Source organism: Centroberyx gerrardi, chromosome 6, assembly GCF_048128805.1.
Source record: "Centroberyx gerrardi isolate f3 chromosome 6, fCenGer3.hap1.cur.20231027, whole genome shotgun sequence".
NCBI classification, from domain to species: domain Eukaryota; kingdom Metazoa; phylum Chordata; class Actinopteri; order Beryciformes; family Berycidae; genus Centroberyx; species Centroberyx gerrardi.
The window spans coordinates 4,312,142-4,335,053 of NC_136002.1; the positions used below are offsets into that span (position 1 = coordinate 4,312,142).

A 22,912-nucleotide genomic window follows, 5' to 3' on the forward strand; every position below is an offset into this window, starting at 1 on the left:
CTGTGCATTTAAGTTTTAGTTTATATCACCATCAAGTCACCACACTGGCTGTCCAGTGTGATAGGCCTGGAGCAAAACCACTAGCTAGTCCTGAGGCCAGTGTGAGGATCTATACTAGTCTGAGTCTCACCTCTTTCCCCACAGTGTCTGATGGCATCATAGTAAGTCTGCAGCAGCTCATCAAAATCCCCCTTCCCTCCACCGCGGGGCTCCGTGATCACGGTCTTCCGTTCCTCTAGCTTCTCCCAGAGGCCAGTGTTGGTCCAGCGATCTCGCAGCTTGTCCAGCATCTGAGCAAATCATGAAGGGTAGACTGGGAATTCATATCATGTTATAAACATAGATGTCCAACTATCTATAGAAATTGAGAGGATGAAGAGAGCAGAAACTGCAAACAAATGCAGTACAACACAAACAATATCCATTGAGATAATAAGGCCACAAAGTAGTTAATCAGCATCAATGAATGTTGTTAAAATTTTAAATTTTAAACTATATATATCAGTCTAACTAGAGTTAGACTGATATATGGGGCTGATATTGGCCTTATATGAAAAATCGGTCAGTCAGTGTCGTCTGCCTCCAATATGATGGATATGATGCAGTTTGATTTATCACATATTTATTGTAGAATTTATCAATACTACACTGGTTGTCTATGGGAAACCCTTAACCTGAATTGAAACTAATGTGACATTTGGATCAGATTTCACATAATTATGCATGCAGATGTTGATGATTATTATCATCATCAACTTGGGTTTCAATGCAGAGTCCCATGGTTTACATGCTGTTACCACCATGCCAACAGTAAAAATCTGGAGGGAATGAAAATGGTAAAATGTAAAGATGTAAAGCACCAAATATCGGCTAATATCAGCTATTGGAAGCTATAATTCAAAAACATTGGTATTGGCCTTCAAAAACTCTATCAGTTGACCCCTAGGCCTAACCTTTGTCATACAGGTTAGGTTACAACTTCTGCTTAAATCTAATCTTGTTTGCAATGAGAGATTTCTGATAACATGATGACAAATAAAACAACTACATTCTAAATGTCTTGTGGTCTAAGTAAGCAGTCTGGAAGCACCGCAGCACACAGGTCCTCACCAGGGACAGGAAACAAAAGGTGTTTCTTTGAACATTGTCTCAATTTCAGAGAGCATGTGCAGCCTATCATCCCACTGCGAAGCAATTATGTGAAGTTCACTACAGAGATATTTAATGACAATATTTTTGAATATTAGAATTTGAGCAGAAGAAGCTGTTTAGTCAGCAACAAGTAGCTCTGCCTTATTGTTGAGCCTGTGTTAATCATTTTGGTCACAGGGAGCTCAGACTGCAACAGGGACTATAAAGTCCAGTTACATTGAAGGAAGCTCACACTGGAGTCTGAGAAACAAATAGCACAGGCAGGTTTAACAGTTGGCCAAATGCAGCTGACTCCCAAAGGACAAAAGCAACAGGTTTCCATCTTTTGAAATCATGAAATCCATTTTTAAAGCTGGTAGAATTTGACCTTCTCAGGACTGCTGCCCTGACAGGCTTGGTATCCTTACACTGTATGACACTCTCAAAGTCCCAAACTTAAAGTTTGCAGCACAGAAAAGGAGGCATTTAGCCACCCATCATTTGCCCCTCTGTCCTCATGTAGCTTGGATTTCTTTCCGTTCCTACACTTGGCAGAAAGTTGATGCATTTAAACCCCCTCCGTAATAAAATCACTGTTGCTGCACTATTGTTAGTGCAAAAAGTCAGCGACTCTCAGGGGAGGAACATTGATCTAAAAGCCCTCTCCCTAGCACAGCCCTACTCATGTCTGTACTGTGCGGATTTTATCCTTGAATAAGCATGGCTTCACAATCAAAGAGCATCTTCACTGAATTGGAAATGTGTTAGAAGGGTCAAGTAGAAGTTCTTCTTGTAGTCAGCAGAAAACTTCTCACAACAGGCTACTGGTGTCATGCTGTAAGGCCTGAGCCAGAAGCAGCTAGGCCTATCGAATGGGAGGAGGGAAGGGAGTATTCACTAAGGCCTTGTCCCCAAGTGTGAACCTATCCTGTTTACCTGCAGAAACAACAGCCAAGTCAAGTACTCAACGAAAACACTAGCACAAGGTTCTGAACAGAAATTGAATCTGCAGGGTATGTGCAGCACAGAGGAAAACAATAGAGGCAGATAGGGAAATGAGACTGTACTAGAGCGTTGATAGTTTCTTGCATGCCAGTGTGACTGCTTCACAATTGTGAAATGAAGCATGAGGCAGATTTCATCAGGTCGGTGCCTCCTACAGCAAGCGAGGCCAGGAAGTTTACATCAATAAAACATGACACATTCACTAAAGATGCAGCGTTACATCGACAAGGACCCCCCTTACATGCACCTCCAACTCGGCAAACTGTTTGTCCCGCAATTGCTTTCCAGTCCAATCTCGACCGAGGGATGAATAATTCATGTTATGTACTTTAGGTAGATCTGCCACTAAACAAAACAGCCATTATCTGCCAGGCTGCACTTGGAAAGAAGCTGATTCCACAAGGAGAAGAGGCTGGAGGCAAGTTGCTCTTACTGATAAAATTGATGGGAAGGGGTCAGCAAAGTCAGCATCTTGGATCGGTGTCTTGCAGCCGACATTATTAATTTCTGTCTTGGAATGATGGGTAAGCCGATAATAACCCAAGCGTAACCTGATAATAAAAACGACAGAGCCCTTAAAAGACAGGGACACATGCAAGCACAAAGAGTCCTTGTGCAAAGTTGTTTATATTCCCCGAGCTGTAATTTGTAAAGCCTTATAACAGTGGGGGGTGAAACACAATCCAGTGCCACTCTACTTTACCAGTTGGGTCGCTGGGGGTAATGGTCGCTAATGCTTTTATCTCACAGACCCTAAGAGTAAACATCACTGGGAGTTTGCCTGAGACGGAGCCATTTAATTACGGACACGGTTTCCATATCCTTCATCTTGACAGAACAGGGTCTGATTCAGAGGCAGTGGAGCCGGCAGCAGGAGGGCAGCCACCTAGACTATTAAACTATTAAAGGAAAAATCCACCCTAAAACACTTTAACACTGTTAAAAACAGCTATTGGCGATGTACCTTTCATTCCTGGGTCTACTTTGTTGTTTGCCGATGTATTATGATCTTATTCTAGTGGATAACTGGGAAACATAGACAACGTGTATGTTTTAAACTGAGAAAAATTTCCAACAATCTAAAACATCACTGGTAAATGTCAGGTATTGGTGTCAGTCCTTCAGAATTGAAGATAAAGTGTTTCTTTCTAGAGCCACCATTTTGCACCAACATTCAACAATCATACTGGGAGAAATCCATCATAGAATGGGAAGAGATACCAACTACTCCACCAACAGTAGTCTCAACAGACCAGAATGCAATGCAGCCACAAGACATGTGTGCTGAATAAGGGACATGACTTTGCTGGACTGGGAACTCTTGCTCTCTTGCCGAACACTATCGCTATTACTCTCTCCACCTACATGTAAAACCATCAGCTGGTTGCAACAAGTCCAGGCAAGTTCTCTGGGGGATGTCAAAAATCATTCTGGGAAATATGGAGAATCACTAACTCAAGTAGAAGTAGACAAGGCAGGTTGTGGGAAACTGGACACAACAAAAAAGTAAATTAAAACACTTCATTACAAAATAACTCCTGGAATGCATTGCACATCACAGATTGATAATATGTAGTGTAGTGTAAGAGTATCCCAGGGTGTAATTTTCCTTTAACTATTACCATAGTTATCATCTTAAAGCATAACTCAGACCATTTTCAACAGAGCTAGCAATCAACATGTTGAAAAACACGTTTTGTGTGCTTTTGGGGTTGATTTTTGGAGTGTCCATGGGCCCAAAATGTCTGGAGTTAAGCTTTAAGCCCTATTCAGACTGGACTAGTGTTATGTGTGGACCTCATGTAATACCTGAATTACCTGAATTAATTATGAAAAAGTCAGTTTTCTGAACTTTTGTCAAAATTCGATCAGTGGCGTCCGAGATATTGTGCGTGATGGACAGACGACCAGGGCTGATCCATAGTTCTTTCCCTGATTTCATTGTGGGGGACAACAACAAACTTACTGAAAGTAAATATTTTGTGTTTATTACATTCCTCTGTGTATATCCTCTGTGTATGTGTATGTGTGTGTGTGTGTGTGTGTGTGTGTGTGTGGGGGGGGGGGGGGAGGGGGGGGGGGGGGGGGGGGGATGAGGATGAGCGCAGAGCCTTCATGATTAATTTAGGGCCATTCTCTGACAGAGCTGGTGTTTGGCTGGCGGACTGGGGTGGGCTGTAGTGCGATGTAAAATGTCAATCTGCAGGCTCAGCTTACGCTCAGGTGCACAAATGACAGGAACAACCCAGCAGCACCCAAAATAGGGTCACAAAACCATGCATGCACCATACATACACTTACACAAATCATCAACATCAACCAGCAATAATTCCAATGTTTAAAACTTTAGAGATTAATGATCTAGGTCTAGGATCACTGATTGCTCAATATCACCTGTGATTTCAAGACATAGTTCAAATTACCAAAGGAATGTAGTGGTCAAGGTCTAAAAGGTTATATTATAAATGGTGGGTAATATACTTTTCGCTTATGCCTGCCTGCTGAACAGTTTAAGGACCGCCATTAAAATAAGTCATCCAACTTTTTTGTACTCCTAGTTTTAACGCTGTATTTTATATTAAATTCAATCAATCTTTAGAAATGTACCTTGAAAGTAAACTGCATACACATGGTAAGGGGTTATACTTGGGATGTTCAAAGTGCTGAGTACCTACTTTGAGGGTATTTTCTGCCTTGTTATATAGAGTCTCCCCACTTCAGGGTGATTTCAGGTGAAGTATTTGGACAGATTAAGGTTAGATTTAATTTTAAAAGAAGTCATTTTACATGTCATTGTATCTCTATCAAACTTCAGCTCTACTCTATTTGGCTTTAAATTAATGAGGTGGTATGCAGTACATAGATGGGTTAAATGACGGTCTGACTGACCTGATGAAGATCCACTGGATAAATCCATTGGATTTAAAGGCTGTCAATTAAAGGTGCACAAATGGAGTTCAAAGTGTGCTGGTTTTACTCTTTACAACAGTGCATGATACTTTCATGATACCAAAGCAGGCTTTCCAGCCTGCTAGGGAGGCTAACTATTTGATTTGCAATCAATTTGTGACGCAGCACTCCTAGAATTAGGTGAGAGACCTTGCAGCAGCACAGTTAAGCTGCCCAGGCAACACAAATGGAATGAGCAGTATTTAGCATGCTGGCGTAAAAGGCACAACAAAGTGTGAATAATTCATTGTCATTTCTAGGCATGGTAGGTGCAATGCTCAGCTTCTGCCAGTGACACGGTAAAGTGGGCCAGATCTTTTCGCCCACCGGGACAGGGTGGTGAGACTGCCACAGAGAAGCACTGAACTGTACACTTCTCTTTCTCGCACTTTTACACTCCCCCTCTTCCCCCCCCTACCATCTCTCCATCTTTCACCTCCTCTACATCCGGCCTCTCTTTATCTCCTTCCCTGTATCCCTGGTGTCAGTGAGCTGTGTGGCGACACATCGCAGCTCCTCTAGCGCCTGCTGAATTATGGAGGGGGTTTGGAGGCGATGGCATTAATGAAACATGCGGCCAGGAGCCACATTTCGCAGTAGCAAGGGGAGACGTGTTGTTGCGCCGTAAATTATTCAACCACAAAATATCACAGCGACCATCACGCCAAGGCCAGTGGCGAGGAGCCACCTGCCACCTCTGGCCTGCCACTCCTCCCCTGTCGTCTGCTCTGCACCTCCCAGCCACACCAGTGGTGACAACGCAACGCTGCAAAAACACTGCCTACTGCCCAGTAGACAGTCGCTGTCTGATATGACTTCTCTTTCTTCTCTCCTCAGGCTGTCAAAAAGAGAAGTGTGCACTAGAATTGAATCTAGACCTAGAGGATTTAGAGGAGGATCTAGAGCACAGGTTCTCAAACATTTTCATGTCATGTATCCCCAAAATAGACCCTCGGCAGGCCATGGACCCCGATTTGATCAGATTTAGTCGTAGGGACCCATATGGGAGAATTTTTGCTTTTGTTAATTTAGTACGGAAATGTATAACTGTCTAAACTGTATGTAGGGAGATAGTAGTAATACTTAAACATAAGATTAGAATACTCATTATTCTACATTCTATAATTGAAGTATGAAACAACTGATAACTGCCGGATAACGTAATAACTTGTCAAAATGTAATAAAATGTCCTTTTAAATGAGTTGAATATGTAATAAAACCTCTTAATGCAACAAATTTAGTTAATTTAATAACATTACCGAATATTACTTAATGACTGTAAAAAACTGATGATGTAATAACAATATTGACTAATTCTTATTCTTACAAGATACTACAGTATTAGTCAATATTATTATTGTCATCATCATAACAGATTTTATTACATTTACAACACATTCAGAGCAATGTTTTAATTACATTATCAGTTGCTACAGGGTCATTTCTAGTGAACTGAATTACATGGAATATAAACTAATCCTGATTTTGCTGGGGACCCCTCAGGGACTCCCTCAAGGACCCCTGGGGGTCCCTGAACCCCAGCTTGAGAACCACTGATCTAGAGACCTTTCCACACTTGCCATCCATAAAGACAGGTGCTGCCCAGGGGCGTTGGGTTTTGCTTCACAGACCTCAAGTCATTCACTCCAACTTGTTAACTGGTGCTGTGAAATGCTCCATAGCTACTGTGGTCAGAGTTATATCCAAATAAGAGGATGGCAGAGGTTACATTTGCTGTGTAAAAGAATGTTTTCTTAAAGTCTAAAGCCGTGAGCCTCCCAAAAGGCTCCAGCTTAGCGAGACAGCAGTAATCCTGAAGTTTCCACTGTAAAGGCTCATATAAAACATCATCTCAGCTCTCACAATCAGGAAGGATATGCTACACTGAGCAAAATGACCCATGAACCTAATATGTGCACACACACACACACACACACACACACACAAAGACTCACTTCGAGATAACAGTGCATCTGGAGCTGGGTGATTGGTACTTCAGATACCCCAGAGGGACTGAGGACAGTGCGTGCTGGAGTGTGTGTTCACCCTGCAGTCCAGTTTGACTTTGATTTGACACACGCTCGGCAGAGCCCAGGCGCCAGCGCCGGGTGCGTCTTCACACAGACAGCGAGGCGACATAACCCCTAATGGCCCTTATCTTAATCTCCTTTAAAAGCATCTTGTATTTCCCCCCCCCATCTTTTCACCTCTGCAAAACCCCACTTTTTTTTAATAAACCATCAGTCCCCCTCCTGCGGTGTGTTGGTCCCTTCCTCTGGCGGCTGGGACCAGACGGCGAGGCCTGCTGTGGTTTTAATGGGCATTAACTGGGGGGCTGTTGAGGCTGAAGTGCTACAAAACCACAGCACCAGTGCGGGCTCTCTGGGAAAGTGTGTGTGTGTGTGTGTGTGTGTGTGTGTGTTCATGATTATGGGCATACTTGGTGTGTCTGTGTGTCTTACAATGGAAACCCATTGAGCTGTGCGCTAATGTCCAACACTACAGAGTTTCCTTTACATTAATTTAGCTGCAGTGCACCCCCGCCTTAGCTGGGAAATTGCGCCTACAGCTAGAAAAAGGTAAATACAATTAAATTGATTATTCTGGCCCTCCCGCACCCAAAAGAAACATATTACATGTTCCAGTACAACTATCCATATATGAAGATCCAAAAATCCAAATAAGAGCGATGCTCAAACTGCAAAACCTAATGGAAATGATCCTGAAACTGGAACTAGAACAGCAAATCTGGGTCTCTAAAATGACCTTCCCCATATCTAAAAAAAAAAAAATTCTACAGGAAACAGTATTAGTTTTTATTTCCTTGAAGCAACACAACCCACTGTGTGAGCTGACTGAGTGTGTTTATGTGTGTGGGGTGTGTGTGTAAAACTGAGGGAGGGCAGCAGACACAGCCTTGAGGGACACCTCTTTGACCCTGCTGGTCTGTTCGCCTCACTGCTCTCTGTGTCTGCAGCAGGGCCAGCGGTGTACGGGGGGCTGATAGCCATCACCTAGACACACTGAAGAGGGACGTCTGGAGATGACCTATCCTCTCTCTCTGCCGGGCACACACACACCCACGCACGCATGCACACACCAATGCACACGCATGCACACAGCGTCGCGGGGCAGACGGGACTCAGCGGCACCAACAAGCCCTCCATGGGCTCCAATTAATACCCCAGCCCTTCATATCCCCTCATCTCCTCATCTTTAAGAGCTGACTGTAGATTAAATATTAATGCATCAGCACAGAGAGAGAGATAGGAGACTCCAACATGGCTATCAATAATAAAAAATATCCCACAGCTCACAGTTGTTCCTTGGCTGGCGTCATAGGCTGACAAAAATAAAGGGAAAATGAGAAAATGGCACGGCAAAGGGAAGAGTCTTAGCTTTCCTTGACAGTTTGGATGCCAGTGTCATTAGCTGTTTGAGAGCGTAATTGGATCCCAAGGAAACAAGGCTTGCAGAAAAATCTAACAAAGGCACACTGCATGTGACTGAAATAAGAGTGAAACACAAAAAGTACAAATGCGCAAAAGGCAAAAACAAAATTTCACGACTAAATGGCGATCATTTGATGAAAAATCCTCTCACACTGACCTTGACTGGTTTAAAGTCACAAGCAAACATTTCAATGGTGTCTTGCTTCCGTAATACGACATATTTCTGGTTGAAACAGGATGTTGGGGTGGGACATAACACAGGGAGGGATTGTTCAAAACAGCTTTGTACATAATCTTGAGCTGTCATAAATTTTGGATTCTTCAAAATGAATAAATTCCAGCCACCAGGACGCAACCGTGGTGTGTTATGAAAAGGAAACAGGGTTTTCATGTCACTTTTTGTTGTGACATGATGTGAAGTTGAAGGTTTTACATGATGGGAATGCGGGAAACTACTAAATTTGTAATTTTTTGGGGAATTTATTGATAAATAGGTTTTTCATTTCACTGTGAATTCAAAACATTCCACTTCAAAAGCTAGCTCTTGAGGCTGGCAAGCGAAGGAGTCAGTTTATCTGGCCATTTCTATTTCATTACAGCTTACAGCATAAGATAATGTAATATGCGTAACATGGAGACACACACACACACACACACAATGATACATGAAATCCAGTTGGCCCTTAGTAAGTTGATGTGACAACCGAGCTTGAGTGGAAATTAATTATTCATTGACAAAAATGCATAACAAACAAAGGGGGACAAAGTGTCTATCAGTGGGCTCTTAGAAGCGCCCTCATTAACTGAAAGAGGATACAGTTCTGAGAAGATGGTGGCATTTTAGGGTTGACAAGTAGCCCTATTGATTAGTAATGATCTCTTGTAACAATATGACACCATCCACAGCTGGTTATTAGCAATGGGAACTGCTAACCATCCTATGGTTTGAAAACTGTCATTTGTTTGCATGAAACAAGTTGCATGTTTAAATATCTTCACACATGCAAGCATTGGCCTTGACGCCAATGTGTGGTCTCTTACTCCTCCCAGTGGCAAAATGTGGAAAATGAATAGACCAACAGCGAAGCATCCACCAGCACTTGAATATAATCTCATCCACTACCTTATGTGAATTTTGATGCATATAAATGTCATATAACCACAGGCAAAGGCTCTTATTTTCAGAAGTGCACCATCAGTCAGTAACAATATTACACAGCTGTATATAATATGTTACAAAAATGTGAAAGAGTTTGAAGTCTCATCATACAAATGCCTTTTGTAGGGCTATTTGCATTATCTGTTACTCTTTTATTTTTGGCATTTATGGCACCCCATATTGGTTGATTGTACAAATGAAGTCACCACTTGGGCCAATCAGTAAAAGAAGTGGGAAAAAAAACGCCTTAGGGGCGAAAACAGTTTTTCAAGAAACTCAAAATGGTGGAGCCAATATGGTGGACGTTGAGGATAATGAGGGAAATTTGTAGAGCAAGGATAGCTGGATACGTGAACCAAATTTTATGCAGTTCAATGTCACGGTATGGGTCCAAGACATCAGGTGTGATGGACAGATGGACATCAATCCACAGTCCCCCTCTGATTTCATCGTGGGGAACAATAAATAAATAATTTCTGTGTCACTCGACCGCTAATTTCATGGCCTATGCTTCATGTTTTTGGTGGCTTATTTACCTTGTAGGAAGGCAAGAAGCAGAGCACCCCCTTGGCCACGACTTGGCAAATGTGCAGCAGAAGGGCGCCCACCTCGTCCTGGAAGGCGTAGGTCTCGGCATGCTGGAAGGTGGCACACAGCTTTCTGCCTTGGGGCCCTGAACCCACAGTGCCCACCCACACCTGTGGATAGGGAATTTGAAATTTGAAGCTCTTGTGACAAATTTGAGGAAGGGTCGCAAGTTTAGCATATAAAGTAGTAATGATTTTAATTTAGGGGACTATATACTGTATAGGCTGAATAGGATGAACTGGATTTTGCTACCGAGGAGTAAGCAGTTTAAATATGCAAAAGCATGATACTTTGCACTGTAGGGAACACACACACCATATCTCAACATCTTGTGCTAGGCGACTGCTAGTCTGGGTTTCAACAAGGAGTATGGTCTAAATGCTGGTTCAGAGGCTTTTCCACCCCGACAACAAAAATACTTAGAATTTTTAATGTTGGGGATTTTTTTGGCATGAAAATGGTCAAATCTAAAGATATTGAATATTGACACAAAATATCAGCTATCGGCAGCCTAAATGCAAAAATACTGGTATTGTTATCAGTCTTTAATAAAGGATATCAGATAACAGTATTCTTTATAACTCACTCACTACATACGAATTATGATCTTTGTACAATCATGCTTTCTATCAGACTGCCTCAAAATGTGTAAGCAGCAGTTTTTCCAGAGGCTCAGTGACATGGATAAACCTACTGACCTGGGACCTGTTGATAACATGGCTGGCCTCCAGCTGGATGGAGAACTTCACCCCCAGTTCCGAGGAGAAGGAGCCCATGGGTGACAGGGTACCCGAGGTCAGCACGATGCTGTGCACCGACGCACTCAAGTCAGAGAAGGCCTGGGAGATAGAGGCAGACACAAAAAAAACTCACGAGGGGTTTCAACAGCAAATTATACCACCATGGAAATATTCAATACAGAGGGTGCCATGGTGGCTCAGTGTGGTCAAGTCGGCTCCATTGGATATGCCCTGTACAGCAACATACACAACAATCCCTAAACCAAATGTCTAGTCACAGTGTCTGAAATCAAGTCTTTGGCAAACTTGAAAAGAATATTTTTTAACCAGCCAAAATAATATACACTTTTCATAAAAATGTCACCCAACCCGTTTTCAATGCTATTTCATGTACAGAATCAGGTCCTGTGTGTTAATTTAAAACTTGCTCATTCAGTTATACAATTTAATTTTTCAAATTACAAGAGGGCATTTTTGAAGCATAGTTTCAAAAAGTTACCGGCCAATGTTGCGGGTGACGCTTATTGATTTATCTTAGCGGCATTTGGCACTTTGTGGGTGACGTTGATATCAGACCCTGCCAAGTCAGATTCATCTTTGTTTCTATATATATGTAGATTAATCTGGCCCACACAGAGTGTCTTCCAGGCCTAACCTCTCACCACGGCAGGGTTGAGGCACCAGAAGCTGAGCGTCAGGACCTGGGTCTTGACTCGGGTGCTCTGCCGTCGTCGGTGGCGTGGCCGGGCAAAGAAGCCCTGGGCATCAGGGATATCGGGCTGAATCTGGTTGGTCCAAGTGTAGCTCTGCTGCAGAGCCACCCGGTAGTCTTCAGCAAACCTACGGACACAGAGCAGGACAGAGGTACCGCTCATTCCACAGCTCACCAGCTCTGAAACACTGGGGTGATTTATCATTTTTACATCAATTCTTGTCACATGGGTCCGGCTAACTTGTTGGGTTGTCTGACCTGCAGTTGTTCCTGTAGAGGAAGTCTAGCACCATGAAGAGGCTTTTGAGAACGGAGGCGGTGGTTGAGCTGATGGTCGGGACCTGCACTGTGTCCTCTTTACCATTAACCAACACACCAGCACGCTCCTCTTTTTCCAACACCGCTGCCAAGTGTTTCTGTCAGAGAGAAAGAGAGAGCAGGAAAGAGGGAAAGCTGCATAAGAAGAAAACAATGCTGTTGATGGTCACCATGCATCTGAAACCAAATATAAACATTTAAAGGTGCTACGTGTAGCATTTATAAACATCAATATGTCATTGTCAAATTGATTGTGATACATTGTTACAATTACCGTAAACACACGAGACCATGGGGTCAAGATGATTGGTAGCCTCTATCTCAAGCCAGTGGTATGGTTCGTGCTGGCGTTTCTCAAAATTAAAACCACATTTCCCAGAAACCCTGTTGCTTCCTGTCCCCCCTCCCTCTCCCTGGTGTATTTGGCTTTACTTGGGAGGGATTTTTCCATCCATTCACTCCTTCCGCCCTCTACCATTGCCAGAAAGATTGAAAGCTTTAGCTCCGTTTGTGCTAGAGGAACAGCAATCTCCCTTTTCCAGCAAATTTCCCACCAAATCCAACCCAGTGGCACACAGTGTAAAATGTATTGTAGAGGCCAGTAGAGGTTAGCAATCTTTTCATCAATGTTTCGAAGTGGGGATGGGAAAATATATCAAAATTCACATCACAATACAAAAATGTGACAATACATATCGTGGGGCAGAAAAATTAAACGGAATATTAGTTACATTTTATTCTGCTGCAGTAATCGCAAATGAGACGGCTTGCCCATCACTATTTCACACGCTCTCCATCAAAATTATATTAGTTGCACTTTGGAATGACATTTTTAAATTATTGTTTCCATTCTAGCAAGTCGGTACCATTACTAGAAAGATTTGTGGCTCAGAAATAAACATAATTCTGCACAGTCATACTTTTTTACTATGCTTTTATTTATTACATCGTATCGTGGTTGTATGGAATCATGAAGCCCATATCGAGTATCCAATTGTATCGTGAGATAAACATGTCGTCCCATCCCTACAGCAAAGGTCTCGTTCGTTTTTGGTAATCATATTAATTTCTCAAAATTAATCTGGTAATGATTTATTGATTTATGTTAAAATGCTACATATAGCACCTTTGAAAACACAGTTGAACAGTGGAACTTGTAAGACTGTGGTAAAGCTGGACAGTCTACAAGTGAAGCCTGACTAGTTGGTCTACCTGCAGCATGCCAAAGGTGGCAGCAGTGATGCCCAGGCTGTGGAAGATGCCCACAACATCCTTGCCAGTCCAGACTTTACAGGCACTCTCATAGCCCCGCTCAGACAGCAGGCTCTGGCTCTCCTGCATCCAGCTGCACCATGGGAAATAAACACATCCCGACTGAATCTCTGTTCATACTTTAAGCATCACACACAAGCAAAACTAGTCCCAATTCAAAATAATACTGAATCTAAATTTCATGGACTAATGTAATGTAGAATCTTAGTCAGGAACTTGGCACTTGCTATATTGTAATGCAAGTTATAAAGATCAACAAATTTTACAAAGACACAAGTGTGTGTTTGCATATGTGCATATGTGTGTGTAAACATATTAGGGATTTACCATATGGGTTTTTCAAGGCTGTTACCAATATTTTCAGATCAAAGCTGCTGATATTTTGTGCCAACATTCAGTATTTCTAAATTTGGCCATTTATGTATATTATATTGTGTCCCCAGAATTTTATCCTAAAAATGAAATCATGAAAATGATCAAATTTAACACACACAACAAATATTGAATATCAGCACAAAACTACTACTGAAAGCTTTAATCCACAAATATCAGTATTGTCCTTCAAAAACCCATATCGGCCAAACCCTAGGCCTAACCTTTGTCATACCTAGCTTTATTGATCAAGTAAGCAGATTTTAAGCAAAAGCCCAATATCAGTGTAACCCTAATACATGCAGTACACATAATACAGTACATGTATATCTAAGTCACTGACTTGAACAGGCTATAGCAGAAGGCCCTGAGTGGCTCGTGGTTGGAGCGTCTGATGTTGTGGTTGACCATGCCATCCAGCTCCTCTCTGGCCATCAGCAGACTGTTTTGGTCCAAGGTGAAGCTGGCACTCTCCCTTGCACAGTCCTCTATATTGTGGGCCTCGTCCAGCACCAGGATCTGGCCAGCCAGGTTGATCTCCATCTAGGGAAGGAATTGAAGGTAGAGAGAGGAAGAAGAGACGGGAAGGAGTGGGTAGATCCACATGAATACCCCTTGATCTGCTTATTTGTCACAATCTCAGCTCACAAGCACATCTGCTTTCCCAGTCACTGTGGCTTCCAGAGCTACCTATTCACATATGAGCCACATTAGGTATCTCACTGGTTTTACAACCAACTGAACAACACCACTGTGTCCTGTTCTAATTATCTCTATACCTTTATCTACCTATCTGTAAACACTGAACTACTCTTGCCATCTCTTTCTACCTCAGAATACAGAATAAAGAAAGGGCTTTAAGGTTAAATAATGTGCCCTCTAGCGGCCATATTGGAGCTCCTTAGCAACAATAGCCAATTGCATTTCTACACTTACGACTCGGCTTATCTCAACAACAGTATTAAAGAGACAGTTAATTTCCATACCATTTTTGACTGGGAACTGATCACTTCATCACTGACGCATCTGATCAAATTTGTGTTTAGATAATGTAGGCTTTTAGCTAGCTAACCACAATATCTGCTAAGTTTACTAGCACTATCTTGTTAACACATCTGAATTACACAGTTTACATATTAATATTAACATTAGTCGCTTTGCTATGGTAAGTTGCTGCCTGGCTAGCTAGCTAACAAAGCCAAAAATTAACTGTTTAGGCTAACTGAGCTGGCACTTCTCGAGCTAAAACTTATAGTGCTTTGGAGTAGGGGCCAAACAGGACAACACACTGTAGTTTACCACATCAGAGTAACCTAAATAGCAAAATCTACCTATTCACTTTTAGCTGCAACATTACTAAATGGATCCACACCCACAACAATACTTAGCCATTACTGTGCACAGTCAATTTTCTGATGGACCACCGAAATGGCGTCAGCCGTGGCTGTTGGGAGACTAGACTCTATAGAAAAGCCCTCAAATTTTTCAGTTTGAATTCACCTTCTATTCATTCTGTTTCTGTCAGTTCTTATCCCCACTTTAATTCCCTCCAACTGTCCCTCCCCTCCCATTCTTCTGCCTGAAGCCCACTCACGCTCTCCCTGATGAGCGGGTCCAGCAGGTAGTTGTACGGGCAGAAGACGATGCAGGCGTCCTGCATGAGTTCACGGGCCGCGTAGTAGGAGCATGAACGGAGCTGTCTGCCCAGACCAACCAGGTCCTCAATGTCCCAGGCCTGGTGAAGCCCATGGACCCACTGCAGTGTGTTCTGGTCCCGCATCTTGTGGACGCTGTGGTAGTAGCGGCATGACCTGCCCTGGGACCGAGAGAAAAAAGATATAAGGGAATGGTAATTAGATCGATATATGGGTTAGCCGATATATTCTGACACCTTTTATTAAAAATCACATATTGATACAATACCGACCGGTTACTCATCCACCTCTGATATGATGGATATGATGCAGTTTGTTTGATTCCATATTTACTGTACAATAGATCAATATACCACAGTGGTTCTCTATGGAAAGCCCTTCACCTGACTTGTATAAGATTGTTCAAAGTCGAGAGAGACAGGAAAGACTGAGATAGGGAGGGGGATTACATGCGATCCAGGTCCTAGCTCCACTAATGCAACATTTTTATGATATTCCACGCAAGTATGAATACATTTGTTTATTACTAGTAGTAATAGTAGTAGTGGTAGCAGTATTCGTTTCAGTGGAGTGTTTTGGTGTCCCCTGGTCTAAATGTTTCAGAGGTTTTTCCACTCTGCCAAGAATACAAATCAGGGAAAACACTGCATGCTTTAATTTTTTGGCATGAAAATTGTCAAATTTAAAGATACACAGAGACACAAAATATTGGCTACTGGCAGCTTCAATCCAAAAATATCAGTATTAGTATCAGCATTCTACATCCCATATCAGCTGAACCCTAGTGGTAAACCTTGGTCCTCTATCACAATTCTTGAGAAAGTTAAATGTTTGATCAGAAATTCTAACTGACTCACGGCCGCAATCCTACAGATGAAAAACATAGTTGTAGTGATTTTATCAGCAAATGTCAGGTCAGAATTTAAACTGTACCTAGGTAAACTGTATTTTCACGTATTTGTTCCAAAGATAACCGATTGTTTAATTTCTTTTCTTATTTGTGGTTTCCAGTTTGATGTGATGTGACATATTTCAGTTGCCATTTTTCAGTCATGATACCCATACAGTGAATGTACTGGATGTGTGAAGGAGAAGAATCTCATGTACTAAGCCCCAATTACCCTGTCAGCAGAGGTGCCTGCTTTAGTCACCACCCTGTCCCACCCTATATCCCTTATGAATGCAACAGCTTGAGGTGATACTGTCACACATATATGCCATTGGACTCGGTAACCTCCAAATGCAATCATCTCCATATGAAAGGGTGTGTCTTTACAGCACCTCCTCCCTTACAGTGATGTGTAAAGACGGCTAAGCTCGGACACTTTACTGACACTGTACCCCTGTCTGTTCAGTGAAAGGTGAGTTGGAGGGATTAACTGCCACGCAGCCACTTTTATGAAGGTAGAGACAGCTTACACCCCTGGTCAAACTAAGGGCGGTCGTTTTGACTTCAGGATGAGTGAAAACACCATTAGTCAGTACTAGCCAGTGCGTCTCTCTGTGTGTGAATCTTTGTGTGTCTGTACAGCATGGTAATTTGATGCTGACTGTAGATGGGCCCTGAAGTGACGAAGACGCGGAACATCAGTGACACCCGCTCTCTAGTATGGGGTTATGACTGGGCCAGCTCTTTCATATGAGAAGACTTAAAGCGACATGGGAGGCAGACACCTCAACTGACAGTGTAATTGTCCTCATTACACTAGGCGTCTCACCTTTTGGACAGTATGGGGGGGGGGGGGGGGTGCAAGGCCACTAAAGTGTCTTATGTCCCTAAATAAAGCTCAGTCAATGGCTCTTGACATTATGGTGTCAAGCCTGTTGGACCAATTGTGGATATTGTAGTGGCATAATTGCTGCTCTAAGGCTACAGTGTTGGAGGAGTTTTGTCTGGCTTTAGTAGTTAACTGTGGGTTTGTGTTACAGGGCCATTGGAAAACTCTAAATCAAGGGTCTTTTTACAGTATGTGATAGGGGTGATGTTCATGGGATTAGAAACATCACATACACTGGGTCCCAAAGTTCGGTGTGCGTGTGAGAGACAGAGAGAGTGTGAGACAGAGAGAGTGTGTGTGAGAGAGAGAGAGAGAGAGAGAGAGAGAGAAAGAGAGAGAGAGAGAGAGAGAGAGAGAGAGAGAGAGAGAGAAATCAACTTGGCGGGTAAAACTGTAGAACAATTGTCAAAGTGGTTGGTACATTTTGTAATCCACCAGCTACTGTGACTAGTTTCCTTCCATGGAGAAAGTGTGTGTCATGAGGTGTTGGTTTTCACAGCTGGATTGGGGTCAATCCCGGTTCAAAAGAGTCCAATTCAGGTCTAGAATAGTCCATTGTAAGGTAAGAGGGTGCAACAAACAGAGAGGTTGAACTGGCCTAAGTTATAGGCTCAAGCAGATGTAGAGATGGTGACCTTTCCATGGGACAAAAGGGCCTAGCTGGTAGATTAACTACACAAAGCTTCCAGTCACATAGCAAGATAGGTTTTCATCCGTTGTCGGGTGGAAACCTTGCATCTCCAATTTTGGTGATTTTCATGTTTTATCTTCAACTGAAGGATCACACATTTCTCTATGGGTTGAGAAAATTCTGAAACGCTTTCAAAACCAATTAGATAAACTAAAAAATACATGGTGGTCAAGCTAAAGACAAGGCTGCTTTCTTAGTTCCTTAAAAGTTAAGTTTTTGGAGGTACAAGTTTTCAGCCATAAACAGTGACATGTAAAGAAATGATGCTGCCATCATTATTATTATTATTATTATTATACAGGTTTGTGACATAGGTAGATTTTGTGAGTGATTGAATGTGTTAGGGTTAGACTGCCATATCAGTTCGCTGATATAACGGGCCGTTAATGGCCTTTTATTAATAATCAGATATTGGCTAATCAATGTCATCTGCATTTGATACAATGGAGATTTCGCTTTTTTATACTCAACAGCTTGGGGTGGCAGCCTGTAAAATCTTCAATGAAACCTGCCTCTCCATGCCTAAAAGCTGCACTACGCAACTTCACATGTTGGCAGCCCTAAATGGCAGCAAGAGGTAATTTTTTACATTTTGAGGATTTCAATACCTAGAAATCATGTAGCGTCACATAGGTAAACTACGTACTCCTTGGACCTAAATATCTTCTTCTTAGTGGCGGGTGGGGGTGGAGGTAGTGAAGAGGTTCAGCCAGCGTTGGCGAGTCCAACTTTCTCTGGCCGGAACACTCACTCACTACTGTTTAGGAGACAGTTTTCGATTTCACTCTCAAGTTTTGATTTGTCACTTCCTGTATGTGGAGAAGATTTCCTGCCAGTGTCCATACTCAACATCAGAATTTAATTTGGGCAAACAGGGTGAATCTACAACATCTCAATTAGTGGGGATACAACGCTCATCTCTGTCACTGCCCCATTCAGTGACTTAGGCCGATAAGACTGATAAGAGGGTGTATTTTTACCTAAAAGTCCTACTTAGTCAATGGAGAGTTTTAGTTCACATTGTCTAACTGCTGTTTCGAAGGCTTTTCTACCCTGACAAGAATAAAATTCTGGGAGAAACACTGAATATTTGTAGTTTCTTGGCTTAAAATATCATCTATCCGTAGTAAGGCTGTCAGAACGAATTTCAATATTCGAATTTCAGTCAAATGTCAAAAAATCATAATGAATTTGAACCCAACCTGGCTGTTGAATGTGTCAAAAATGTCTTTTTTTCATTTATTGATGTCAGTGTTAAAAAACTCATACTGGTTCAACTCTAATGAATGTCTGTGTGTGTGTCAGTCTCCATACTCACATCTTTGGACTCCATCAGGTCTTTGCAACGCTCGTTGCGGTTGGAGTGAGGCGCCACATCCGGGTTGACACAGGTGTGGTCTCTGCTGGACAGGATGGTCATCGGCACGCTGGAGTAAAGAGTGCGCTTCAGCTCGTGGGTGATCTGAGTAATCTGCTTATGTGTGCGCGTGCCAAAGAAAATCTTGGGGATCTTCTTTTTGGCATCTTTGTCTTTGCCCTTCACACTCCCTTTGGCCAAAGCACATGGGCACAGGGAGCAGGACACAGGGGACTGCACGGATAGAGCCAAGAAACAAACACTGAGAGGCAGCTTACAAATAGGTCCAAACATCTCAGTACATAAGTCATATGAGTGATGAACTGGGGCATGCAACATTGCAACATTTCAGTCCCTGATGACTAACAAAACCACAACAACTCAGAGAAAACCATGTCTTAACATTCTGAATTTTAAACTACATTTAGCTTTTCAGTATATTGTGGTACCAAACAGATCAAGTCATCACTATTATCCACTGCCTCAATAGGTCTTCTGACAGACTGTCTTGTATACTCTGTTGAAAAACACACGGAGAAGCATAAAGAATTTGTATCCATACATAGGGAGTCCTGTCAGTCTGTGTCAGATGACCTTTTCTGGGCCTGAAAGATGATAGGCCACCATTGTTGGGACTGAGAAAATCTAGCTGCTTCATAATTGGCTGTCCAATGACATGTGGTGGATTCTTTCTCTCCCGCTCACAGGTGTAGCCGGCAACGCTTATGAAACCGATCCTGCTCATGTGATGAGCTCTTTTAAGTGGCCTACTTTCCGACCACTCAATGGCTCTCATGAATCATCCAATCACTGGCTTCTCAATTCCAGTATTTTGCAACTCTTGCCCAGCCATAATATAATTAGAGACTCTGTGGTCTAAATGCAAAACTAAGTTTGAAAGGATTTTCATTTGACAGAGAAAATGATGATACACCAGACTACATTTTGAGCCCAATCCACAACCTTAATTCCAGACTAATTAGCTGACAGGTGAACTTGTGTTAGTCTGCGCACAAGAATGTACTAGCATACAAACAGTACCACTGGACCAGAGTTTAGAGGTACATCCTGAAGAGGAATATTAGTGAATTTCACATGGACTTTCTTTCACAGGCTATTCCTGAGGCCTAGGACAGTTTGATTTATATTAGTGAAGATTCACCACCATCTCCCTTGGCTAAAAATGAAAGAAAAAATCATGCTACTTAATCTGTAATGTCACACCAATGCACTGTAATAGTAATGCCATGAAATAATGCTGATTTGGGCAGATAATCTCAAACAATCCATGGGCCTCAAGAGTCAGGCTCCCATTCATTGTGAATTGAGAGTATTTAGACTGTGCATATTAATAACATCACAGACTGCACTCATGGTCATATGGTTTCTAGCTTTGGGTGAATGTTGGTAAGAAATATAGACCAGAGATAGTCAAGTGGTTAAGTCCCTTGTCTTGGATTAAATCCCACTAGAACCTTCTCTCATGTGTGTCCACTACTATCCCACTGTCTGAATGAATAAAGATGATAAAGGTAAGTGGACCAGCCCGTTCTTCTTTTAAAAAAGAAAAATATGAATGGACTGTCCTTGGATAACAATCTTAAATAAACCAGGAGCACAGAGATGGAGACATCCTGGACCTGGGCTTTGACTGACAAGGTCTATGTTGACAAGGTCTATGTTGACATTCTGGCACTTTGTACTATGTGGCCGCTAATGGCATCAAACAAGTAGGGCAACATCATAATGCACCTTGTCCATTGAATGGTATTCTCTGCCTCAGAGATTACTTTGATATTATACTGTTCTGAGTAAATATAAATCACAAGCCTGGCAAACGCATTTATTTCAAAATCCTCTACAACTGACCAGTATGATTACAAATAAAAACGAATGCCATTTCATGTCATGTATTGCAACTTATGCTGGGGATCTGAAGCCAGGACCTCTGACAAGGGATGAGCAGCTCAAGTTACCCGGCAGCTCAGATTCTCCAAGCATGTTTGCCCATCAAATATTACAATGTGTGATGGAGTGGAGGCCAAAGAGAGCCCTTAGAGAGCTGTCTCTCAGAGTTAAGAGGGATAAGGAGCCCTGAGCCGATGTGAAAAATAAACAGAGGTGCTGCGGGGCCCCAACACCAGTTCAGGTTACCTTTCTCCTCTGGAACAGTTACGCTCCACAGCCTGGGCCCTAGGCCCGATCACCTTACCTGCTGCTGCCACATTAAATAGAGCCATCCAAATATCCTGCCCTAAGATGGCCAATAATTACTTATTCATCGGCAGGTGGGGGGAAGAGGGGTAGGTTGGGGCGGGGTAGAAGGGGTGGTTAGATGAATAGAGGCCCTTGTCAGAGGCAGCAGCAGGAAACAGCTGACACAAGGGTATCCTTTTACGCGCCTGCCTCCCGAGATGCCAGGACAACAAGGTTTCAAGCCTGGCCCCACAGCCCAGAGCAGACACCCCCTGGAAAGGAATGTAGATAACTGGCGAAAGGGGCAAATAGGGCACCAGCTCTGCTAGAAGCAAGAACATACCGCCTCTTTCAGTGCAGAACAATTCCACTGGTGTTGCTGCTTGGGTGACGCTACCAAGGAGAAAGCCCCGCTTTCTCTGTCAAACAATATGTGACCTGAGAGAATTGGTGTGTCTCATTAACACGGCATTTTGCAGTAATACACCTGTACCGTGGTATTAGTGTGTGCGGAGCTAAAAATCTATGTATGAACAATTTCACTGACCATTCCACATAGATGGAATTGGCAGAATAGAGGGCTAAGTTCAGTGGTGTTACTGAATACCTCAGAGTATTCACAGGTAATGATACCCAGGCTTCTCTGCTGCTGTTGCTATACTCCACTGCCAACACCTGAGAGATGGAAATCTCACACTCCGGGGGGCCAGTCGGAGGGCGCAGAGGGGCCGCAGGCTGTGGGCCGGCTCTGTATCACTGGCGCCTCTCGCTGGACGCCAATTTGCTCCTCATTCCACAGCTTTCGAAGGCTTGGAATGCATTCCAATAAGGGTGGGCTCCAATAGCCAATACCTCAGAAGACATGACACCGAACACCCCCTCCTCCCTGCATGACCACACCGTGTAGGTAGGAGCCCTGGCGAATATCTGCCCTCCGAAGCACCTGTTTATCCCTCGGGCGCAGTAACCAGCGGGTGAACCCCATTCAATATTTATCCCCGTGGCTTTCACAGATCAGCGGCCCAAGCGAGGCAAACCCTCTTAATTAAAACTGGAGCTTGCTTCAAAGGGCCCCATTCAGGCCGTCAGTCAGCGCTCGTGGGACAAAAGAGCCAGGGTCATGTAGCTGCAGGGAAACCAGAGACGGACGCGCTTTTTCGACTTCACTTTCCCTCCTCTTTTTCCACCTCCCACCATCCACGGCTCCAAATCCAAGCCACACACCTGTGGCAGTATTAGATGCAGTTGTGGGAGTTTACCCGTTCTGGTGAGCAGTGTAAGAGCATTCTTTGACTCTGAGCTTGTATAATGATTATGGGTAACCTGTTGGTCTGTGGGACCTGGAGAGAACTCGGTAACATGGATTATTCACCGCCACAGCATCTTGATACCTTTCACAGCATGGTGTTACCTGATGCACTTGGTTTGGTCGCTTTTGACTGTAGCAATGGGTTCACACAACATGCTGTACTTTTCCTGTAAAGACCCAGGACTTTGCCAAAGTACTCAGTTAATAGCAGAAAATGCTACATTTGG

At 43.0% G+C, this 22,912-nt stretch overlaps 1 protein-coding gene across 1 annotated transcript in view; it reads right to left on the reverse strand.

Moving 5' to 3' along the window:
- The window catches only part of brip1 (BRCA1 interacting helicase 1), a 49,311-nt gene that overhangs the window by 19,621 nt on the left and 6,778 nt on the right, over positions 1–22,912 (reverse strand). Inside the window, exons 7-15 of the mRNA XM_071912415.2 lie at positions 19,142–19,414; positions 15,294–15,515; positions 14,043–14,242; positions 13,268–13,400; positions 11,996–12,153; positions 11,688–11,865; positions 10,984–11,124; positions 10,234–10,395; positions 131–290 (exon numbers count right to left, since the gene is read on the reverse strand). Coding sequence (XP_071768516.1) covers positions 131–290; positions 10,234–10,395; positions 10,984–11,124; positions 11,688–11,865; positions 11,996–12,153; positions 13,268–13,400; positions 14,043–14,242; positions 15,294–15,515; positions 19,142–19,414 — 1,627 coding nt within the window. The remainder of the gene's footprint in view (positions 1–130; positions 291–10,233; positions 10,396–10,983; positions 11,125–11,687; positions 11,866–11,995; positions 12,154–13,267; positions 13,401–14,042; positions 14,243–15,293; positions 15,516–19,141; positions 19,415–22,912) is intronic.